Source organism: Haplochromis burtoni, unplaced genomic scaffold, assembly GCF_018398535.1.
Source record: "Haplochromis burtoni strain Fernald_Lab_line unplaced genomic scaffold, NCSU_Asbu1 Contig_222, whole genome shotgun sequence".
Taxonomy (NCBI): domain Eukaryota; kingdom Metazoa; phylum Chordata; class Actinopteri; order Cichliformes; family Cichlidae; genus Haplochromis; species Haplochromis burtoni.
The window spans coordinates 863,862-872,866 of NW_024582583.1; the positions used below are offsets into that span (position 1 = coordinate 863,862).

A 9,005-nucleotide genomic window follows, 5' to 3' on the forward strand; every position below is an offset into this window, starting at 1 on the left:
ACCACACTGGGAAGGGTGAAGACAACTGGGTCGAGGTGTCCCTTATTTATTTTTCAGGGAGTTGGCAACCCTAATCAAACATGACATTTAAACATGATCTTGTTATATGGGGAAACTATAGGAGCTATTTTAAAAGACAAAACTATTAATTAAGAAATAATAAATACCCCATAGCACAGGGAACCGCCTCCTCCTCAAAGTCAGCCGGTCTCTTCTTTACCAGCTTGTCCACTATTGGAGTTTCATCTTAAATCATGAGAAAGTGGTTCTATTTTACTTTGAACACCTTAAAATCAGCTCCTATAGCTATCTGGGTGACCCAGCTCACCTTCTCTGACTTCATCCTCAGAGCCACTCAGCTCCTTCTTCTCCGCCTCAGGAGTAAAATCAAAAGCCTTTTTATCTGCTCTCTCCTCCAGGAGTTTCTTTTTCATCTGTTTCCTGGCTGCTGCCATCCTCCTAGCTTTTACTGCTGCCAAATGTTACACAACGAAAAAGAAAGCTGGCAACCCACCCACTGCTAATGTTAGCTTAAATAATAAAATTAGCTTTTTAATAAGGTATTAAAGAATTAAAAAATGTTGCTAATAACACCTGTTTAGTTTCAAGCGAACTAACGGACAAGGCTCAATTTTAACTAAATCCGAAAAGCAGTTCTAGTTTTAATTCTCCTTTATTTAGATAAAAACAAACCTGAATGAAAATAGTCTGCTAGCTTGCTGAATCCGCTAGATTCCCGCCACAACCTTAGCCCGAAGTGTGCCGAGCTCCGCCGAATCTCCCCGAATTCCGCCCACAAAACAGAAGACCAAGTATGGAAGGACATTAGTGTCAATATTAAAAAAAAAACATAAATATGAATATTAACAAATATTTAATATTAGATCACAAATACAATTTGATAAATATGGTAAAAAAAAATCAAAGAAATATTCAATAAAAAATACAAAGTAAATAAGAAATCAATTATAATTAGGATATCAGGCAGACAGGCAGACCACCCTGTTACCAAATGATTTCTAATAACAATAAATGTTTACTGAACTTACAAGGTTTCGTTCTATTGCTTTAGTAACAAATTGAATTTTAACGTGAAAAGAATGGAGGGAGTTGCTCTAGTTTATATAAGTTCAGTTTTACCTGAAACTGGATGAGTATTCAGCATGAGTTTTTCATTTATTAAAAGTACTTTTTAAATTCCTGCAGTAGTTGTAGCAGGTTTGCACCAACCAGCAGAACATAGCTACTAAAATATCTCACAAAAAGAGACAAACCATATTTTTTGATGGGTTGTTTTTTAACAGAAAAAACACCTTTTTTTAAAAATTATTTTTGAATCTGAAATTATAGGTTGGCCAAACTATATTTACAAATCTGAGGCCATTACACCTCCCATACATCACAGAGGTCAATAATCAGCCTTTTCAAGAATGTTCACCTCACAAGTTATGATTTTTTTACAACGAAATAATAAAGTGGAATTATAGAATATGCCATGAACTAAAGCGTTTCTTACCAATTTCCTGGAATTATTGAAAATGAGCAGCAACAGAACGAGCTGCACGAGCAATGATAATAATGTCATGAAATAATGCACAGCACATTTGAAAATATCAGCTTTAATAGTAAATTCAGCTTGTTTACATGATTTATTAAAAAGACGTCCACCTCTGGCGGCTGATCTTTGTGCACATTCATCATACATCATACAACAAATCAGCCTGATCGAATACTATTAAACAAAGATGGATTCGGGTTCTCTGCATGATAAGAAAAACATTCAAATCTTGATGCTACAGCTCTAATGTAACACAGCAATCCAGCGTGATGTCATCATGGTGATGTCATCATGGTGCAGTCGCTGTGTCTCAAAGGAGAAATCAGTCGCTGCAGTTCTGAATGCAAAGGTGAGCAGCGAGGTTCTCCAGCCGTCAGATACTGTTTGTGTGCATATTAGAAAATAATGAGGAACACCTTTTGTCATTAATGCTGCAGTGATGTGAGAGTTTATTAATCCTGAGCTTCTATGCTGAGTAACACTGAGGAGATGATTAATGGCAGGAAACCTTCCTAACACGTGTAACTACTCATCTGGTGTCACCTGACGGGTCGACTGTAAGCTGTTCGTCCACCCCTGAGCTCTCCTTCTCCAGCTCGGGATCCCGACGTCTTCCCAGGTCACATGAGCTATGTGACGAGCCAACAGACTGTACATAAAAGACAGCAGATCCTGTGACGTCACACCTGCATTCTTTCTAATGACCAGCAGGGGGCAGTCGGCTTGAGGAAACACAAACATCAGTCACTGATTTCAGGTTTAATTTAACACAACGTTCAGAGTCAGGGGGCACGGGGAGGGGGGAGGGATTCAGGGGGGCGCATCTCTGCTTTAAAAACTCCAACATGGAGGCGGGAAACGTTACAGTAACTGTGTCCGTCTTTTATATACAGTTTATGGCTGAGTCCTGTGATGAGGGTCTGAGCTCGATCGTGATGCTTGGATCTGGGCTTTTCTCCAGCTTCTAGCAGCTGACGGTGAGGCGAGGCTGGATGTGTGGGCCAATCAGACGCCTCCTTGATGGTGATGTGATGGAAAACAGTCGAACACTTCTGCGCGGTATCCCACAACACATTTTCAGTTCTCGGGACCTTTGACTGACCAGGAATGCACACGCCGACATTTCTGTCCCAGAGGTCAAAGGTTAGTCTGCTGCGTGTGTTGACTACTGTAACATCTCTATGTTAACCAGGTGCTGGCAGGGGTCAGATGTTAGCCGCTGAAGCTCCTTCCTCCTCCTGAGAGCCTTCTCCACCACCACCAACAGCTAACGCTATAAAAAGCAGCCTTTCTCCTCACACGCTGACAGGCTGCAGGATCAGGTTCCTGTCTTCTGATTGGCTAGCCAGCAGGGCACTTCTCCACACCTGGAAAAGCCACATGCAAATTTCTGTGAATACGTGATGGATGTGCTCCACAATGCAGCCACAGAGCATCAAGCTGTGTTGATTTTATCTGATTTAAAAGGATCATTTAAAAACCTGAAGTCTTGGCTCTGTGAGGGGAAAAGTTTCTGAGAATACACCTGCACAGGTGCGTACCTCTCTCTCAGCGTCGGCTGGCTGCTCAGGAAGCTGAGCTGCTGCTCCAGACGACAAACCCTGAAGGCCAGATAGCAGGACGACAGGACCAGCAGGAAGACTCTGAGAGAGACAGACAGGTAAAAAACACCTGACACACCTGTGAAGAAGCGCAGTAAAGCCGGAGGTTCCTCCTCGCTCTGCATCCAATCGGCAGACGAAAGAACCGGCTGTGTATGCTGGTTTTGGATCTGACTCACAGCAGGATGAAGAGTCTGAGCAGCTGGTACTCTGCGTGGCCCAGTTCAGGTACCGGCTCTGTCAGCAGGATCTTCTCCGTCTCCAGGCTGCAGTCTACACGCACGAGACAGAGAACACGGGTAAACGCATCATTACCTTTGAATGTGGGCGGGCGGATGCACGGGGCTACCTGTGAGCGTGTGAGCACTGAAGGTGGTGGTGGTGGCGAGGCTGGGGGTGGAGTTTCCCAGCAAATCGGGGAGAGAGGAGGAGACGGCGGGAAGCGACGGTTTCCGTCTCCATTTCAGCACCTCTGGAAACTCGTCCTGACAGAGAGACGCAGGTTCAGAGACACACCTTTGTAAAAAGCAGAGAAGCTGCCGACGAGGCTGTTACCATGGACAGCGAGCTGGGCTCCTCCAGGTACTGCTTCAGACTCAGACTCTTCCCGTTCACCTGAGCACAGACAGAGGACGCCAGGTGAGCCAGAATCAAACATTCGTTACCAGGAAGCTGAATGTGGACCGACCTGCAGGTGGGTGCAGATCCTCCTGAGGACGTCGTAGACGCTGTCTCGGGACAGCAGGGACACAAACACGTACTGAGGACGGAGACAAAGACAGAAGGCGTTCAGAGTGAGTTCGCCCAATCGCAGCGAGGTCCAGACGGGACCGTAGCTTCGGCGCCGCCCTCTGAATCCTCCATTTAAACCAACTCCAGCAGCAGGAGCCATTCACAGATTTAAAGCATCCACCCATCCCTCTATCATCCACCAGTCGAATCATCCACCCATCCCTCTATCATCCACCAGTCGAATCATCCACCCATCCCTCTATCATCCACCAGTCGAATCATCCACCCATCCCTCTATCATCCACCAGTCGAATCATCCACCCATCCCTCTATCATCCACCAGTCGAATCATCCACCCATCCCTCTATCATCCACCAGTCGAATCATCCACCCATCCCTCTATCATCCACCAATCGAATCATCCACCCATCCCTCTATCATCCACCAGTCGAATCACCCACCCATCCCTCTATCATCCACCAATCGAATCATCCACCCATCCCTCTATCATCCACCATCGAATCATCCACCCATCCCTCTATCATCCACCAGTCGAATCACCCACCCATCCCTCTATCATCCACCAGTCGAATCATCCACCCATCCCTCTATCATCCACCAATCGAATCATCCACCCATCCCTCTATCATCCACCAATCGAATCATCCACCCATCCCTCTATCACCAATCGAATCATCCACCCATCCCTCTATCATCCACCAATCGAATCATCCACCCATCCCTCTATCATCCACCAATCGAATCATCCACCCATCCCTCTATCATCCACCAATCGAATCATCCACCCATCCCTCTATCATCCACCAATCGAATCATCCACCCATCCCTCTATCATCCACCAATCGAATCACCACCCATCCCTCTATCATCCACCAGTCGAATCATCCACCCATCCCTCTATCATCCACCAGTCGAATCACCCACCCATCCCTCTATCATCCAATCGAATCACCCACCCATCCCTCTATCATCCACCAATCGAATCATCCACCCATCCCTCTATCATCCACCAATCGAATCATCCACCCATCCCTCTATCATCCACCAATCGAATCACCCACCCATCCCTCTATCATCCACCAGTCGAATCACCCACCCATCCCTCTATCATCCACCATCGAATCACCCACCCATCCCTCTATCATCCACCAATCGAATCACCCACCCATCCCTCTATCATCCACCAATCGAATCATCCACCCATCCCTCTATCATCCACCAATCGAATCACCCACCCATCCCTCTATCATCCACCAGTCGAATCATCCACCCATCCCTCTATCATCCACCATCGAATCACCCACCCATCCCTCTATCATCCACCAATCGAATCACCCACCCATCCCTCTATCATCCACCAATCGAATCATCCACCCATCCCTCTATCATCCACCAGTCGAATCATCCACCCATCCCTCTATCATCCACCAGTCGAATCACCCACCCATCCCTCTATCATCCACCAGTCGAATCATCCACCCATCCCTCTATCATCCACCAATCGAATCATCCACCCATCCCTCTATCATCCACCATCGAATCATCCACCCATCCCTCTATCATCCACCAATCGAATCATCCACCCATCCCTCTATCATCCACCAATCGAATCACCCACCCATCCCTCTATCATCCACCAATCGAATCATCCACCCATCCCTCTATCATCCACCAATCGAATCACCCACCCATCCCTCTATCATCCACCAATCGAATCATCCACCCATCCCTCTATCATCCACCAATCGAATCATCCACCCATCCCTCTATCATCCACCAATCGAATCATCCACCCATCATTCATCCGTCCATCCTCTTCTGATCAGAGAAGCCCTCCTCCTCCACTTGTATCTGCGATCCCATATTTAGGTAACTACTCGCAGCTCGTAACGGGTTTTCATTTTCAGCTGATCGGAACAACACGATCATGTTTAAAGTTTAAATCTCACAGAAACAGGCGAACTCTTAACCTCTTAAGCCCCAACGCCCCTGATACGGCGGCAAAAGGCAGGAGATCAGTTAGGCTCGGGGCTTAAGCGGTCAAAAGCCTTTAAATAGTTCATACTCCTGTGAGGCGAGACAGCGACACATTCCCGCCCATCAGCAGTGAGCGCGGACCCTCCAACAAACGCCTGCTCGGCGTGCGAGCGGTGGCAGAGGAGAGCGCGCTCTACAGGCGCTTCAACGAATCTCGGAGTCAGATCAGAAATGCCTGAATAATTCTGACTGACTGCGCAGAGCGGATGATGTCATCACTCTGCATCTGGTGCAGGCAAAGAGAAAGCTCATTAATCACATGATGCTCGGACAGGTCAGCGGGGATACCTTCTGTCCTGTATCCATGGTGATGGCGAGGCCGTTCGGCACCAGACCCGCAGTCTTGTGCTTCTTCACCAGCCGGACCGACACCACCGGGATGCACACCTGCCTCGGGAAACACAAACGCACAAAGTCAGAGCTTCTCAGGTGAGAGGCGCCTGAAGCTGAACCTGAGAAGGTCAGACGTCCAACCCTGGGCACCGGATCCACCTGCTCCATGACAGAAACCCCGAACGGGATTTCTTTAAATTAATTCACTGAATTGATTCAAAGTGGCCACGTGACAGGTGATGTCATCGCTCACCTTGATGTCTTTGCCGAACAGGTTGGCGTAGAAACACAGCCAGTTCCTGGAGATGTAGAGTCGCCCCTGCAGCAGGATGTCTCTGAGCAGAGCGCAGGAATACGCTGCAGCGAGAGCGGATCGTGTTAGCGTAAACCGACAGAGATCGTTCGACAGACACATGAGCAGATGTCAGGACACAGCTTAGATCAGACATCGGTTGGGAAGCAGAAACTGTTCTCACGGCATTCTTTACTGAGGGATTTCTGGCTAGCTCCCTGGGTGGAGGTCACCGCGGGGCATCTACTTTCATTTCTTCTGTTTCAGGCGTTTTTGGGTGAATTTGTTGCATTTGTTTTAGACACATGCCATCGACACGATCACAGACTTGGACTGGATACCAGTGCCCTGAGAGATTTACGAGCGGTGCCGTTGACAGGAACCGAATAATGATTTCAAAGTGCCGTGCTGACGGTTTCACATGTGAGCTAAAGCAGGCGGTGAGTGCTGCACTCGGTACCTTTCATCAGGACTTCTTCTTTAGGAACCGCCTGGAACAGTTTGTGGTACTGAGAGTTGTATTTGCTGACAGTCTGTGGACGCACAAAAACACACGATTACACGTTTGCATGGAGAGCGTTTACAACACCAGGTTCAAAAGGTTTCCCATCACGGCTGAAGGACGTGCAGCTCATTTCCTGTTTGTCTACAGCGGAGGAGACGCAGAGTTTGTGTTTTTATAGTTAACGGCAGAAATGTCCAATATGTCTAACGATAAAGACACATTAACACGGTGCTTTTATAGTTCACTTATTTTATAGTTGGAAACATTTTCTTTATAGTGAAAAAACAAATCAGCTACAGATTCATATTTATAGTTTCATTTAATAAAACATCTTTATGGTTATATAATGGCACCTGTTATTTACATATGAAAACAAACAGAAAATGTGGTTTCATTTGTGACATTAGTGGTTTATAACCAGCAGCCTGTTTAATAAAGGTTTATTTTTATTAGAGTGAATATTTATGAATAAATGTTCTTTATATTCAAACAAACATCATACTGTCTGTTATTGACAGTATATTTGTTGTTGGATAGTTTATCTGTAACAAAAATAGGTTCATGTTATTTGTTTAATGGTACATTTATGTTCGTTTTATAGTGAAAACCGAGACGTTCCTGTCACTTCCTGTTATTAATAAGCCAAGCACTGAAATAAAAGGACATTTTTTAACAGGAAGTTATTTCACTGTATAATTTTAGTGGGAAAAACCCAGAAAGTTGTTTTATTTCATGGTGTATTATTTATGGAAAACCGGGATAATCCCAGAAGCTCAACCCCATCCCGTTTCTGGTGCGTGTTTTACTTTCAACAGGCTGGCGCTGATTCCTGAGGCGTGATCGGGAAACAGCTTTGAGTTTGTATCACCTGAAACAAAAGATCTGAGCGCTTCCTCCAGCTCAGCTGACTACAAACCGAGCGGCGTGTTTCTGGAGCATTGTTTGGGTTCCTCGCATGTAGGTCAGACGTTACATCATGTACACACCGCCCTGCCCCCGTACACCTGTACGGCTTTATTCTGCGAGACTTCCTTCCTTCCTCTTCCTGTCTGAGACAACAAAGACTGAAACAACAGTCAGCGGCAGCTCGACACCCAGGTCTCCATCGTCTTCTCTGATCCTGCCTCGTTGGTCCTAAAACATTAAACTAACGGATAAACCCAAAGAAATGTTTGGGATTAGAGCTGCTGCTGCTTCCTGATGGCCGCCTGAGCTTTTCTGTCCACTCACGTGGATCCTGCCCACAAAACACCCACACAAACACACCCCTGTCCCCATGGAGACTCCTGCTGCCCTGCTGTCATCTCTGGACCTCCTGCTGCTCTGTGCGAGGGCAGGTTTTACTTACCGATTCTCTGTAACACTTCTTCACGTCTTCGTAGGACAAGTCGTCGATCAGCTGCAGCCTGCGGGACACAGCAGCACCTTCGGTTAGACTCAAACACAAACTGCAGTTTCTGTACTGGGAGCGGCCCAGTGATACCAGAAGTTCTCCTTTTAGTCCCAGAGAGCACAAACACACTGGATTAGAAGGAAATGCACACAACTACAATCGCTCCTGTGTGACTTCATCACTCCGTCTCATCGCTGTGGACGAGTTCTGGTCCACTCTTCTCCACAGGTTGTTTCACTTCATCGATGTTTGCAGCATTTATTCATGCACAGCTCTCTGAGCTCTGCGGCAGCTCTTTGGTATTCATGGTTCACTCGGCTCCTCCTCCCTCCACCACCGCCCCCAACCGCCTCCTTCAGTGAACACTGAACAGGCTCAGCTCTCGCTTCACCACGACGGTGTTCAGGGTTCGCACCGTGGCCCCAGTCAGATTAAACATATTCCATTAACCCTTACCTCATCATGTCTTAAATGTTCGTATCTTTCATTGAAAATGACTCCTACCATTGCTGGATTCATCACTTACAGCGGAG

The 9,005-nt window shown here is 46.7% G+C and overlaps 2 protein-coding genes across 6 annotated transcripts in view; both read right to left on the reverse strand.

The window, feature by feature from the left end:
• sycp3 (synaptonemal complex protein 3) overlaps positions 1-841 on the reverse strand; it is a 5,362-nt gene extending 4,521 nt beyond the window's left edge. Inside the window, exons 1-3 of one of the 3 annotated variants that reach the window (XM_005936963.3) lie at positions 694-841; positions 329-469; positions 168-246 (exon numbers count right to left, since the gene is read on the reverse strand). In XM_005936963.3, coding sequence (XP_005937025.2) covers positions 168-246; positions 329-469; positions 694-826 — 353 coding nt within the window. In that variant the 5' untranslated portion in view covers positions 827-841. Of the gene's footprint in view, positions 1-167; positions 247-328; positions 473-693 lie in introns of all 3 variants that reach the window. The other 2 variants (XM_042226656.1, XM_005936962.3) reach the window with 2 other exon arrangements.
• Positions 842-1,603: 762 nt separating this feature from the next.
• The window catches only part of LOC102302880 (GRAM domain-containing protein 2A), a 24,055-nt gene continuing 16,653 nt past the window's right edge, over positions 1,604-9,005 (reverse strand). For all 3 annotated transcript variants that reach the window (XM_042226653.1, XM_042226654.1, XM_042226655.1), the window contains 10 exons: positions 8,428-8,485; positions 7,035-7,107; positions 6,536-6,639; positions 6,238-6,336; positions 3,848-3,919; positions 3,715-3,774; positions 3,509-3,644; positions 3,339-3,432; positions 3,100-3,201; positions 1,604-2,925 (listed from right to left, as the gene is read on the reverse strand). In XM_042226653.1, the coding sequence (XP_042082587.1) occupies positions 2,877-2,925; positions 3,100-3,201; positions 3,339-3,432; positions 3,509-3,644; positions 3,715-3,774; positions 3,848-3,919; positions 6,238-6,336; positions 6,536-6,639; positions 7,035-7,107; positions 8,428-8,485 (847 nt within the window). In that variant the 3' untranslated portion in view covers positions 1,604-2,876. The remainder of the gene's footprint in view (positions 2,926-3,099; positions 3,202-3,338; positions 3,433-3,508; positions 3,645-3,714; positions 3,775-3,847; positions 3,920-6,237; positions 6,337-6,535; positions 6,640-7,034; positions 7,108-8,427; positions 8,486-9,005) is intronic.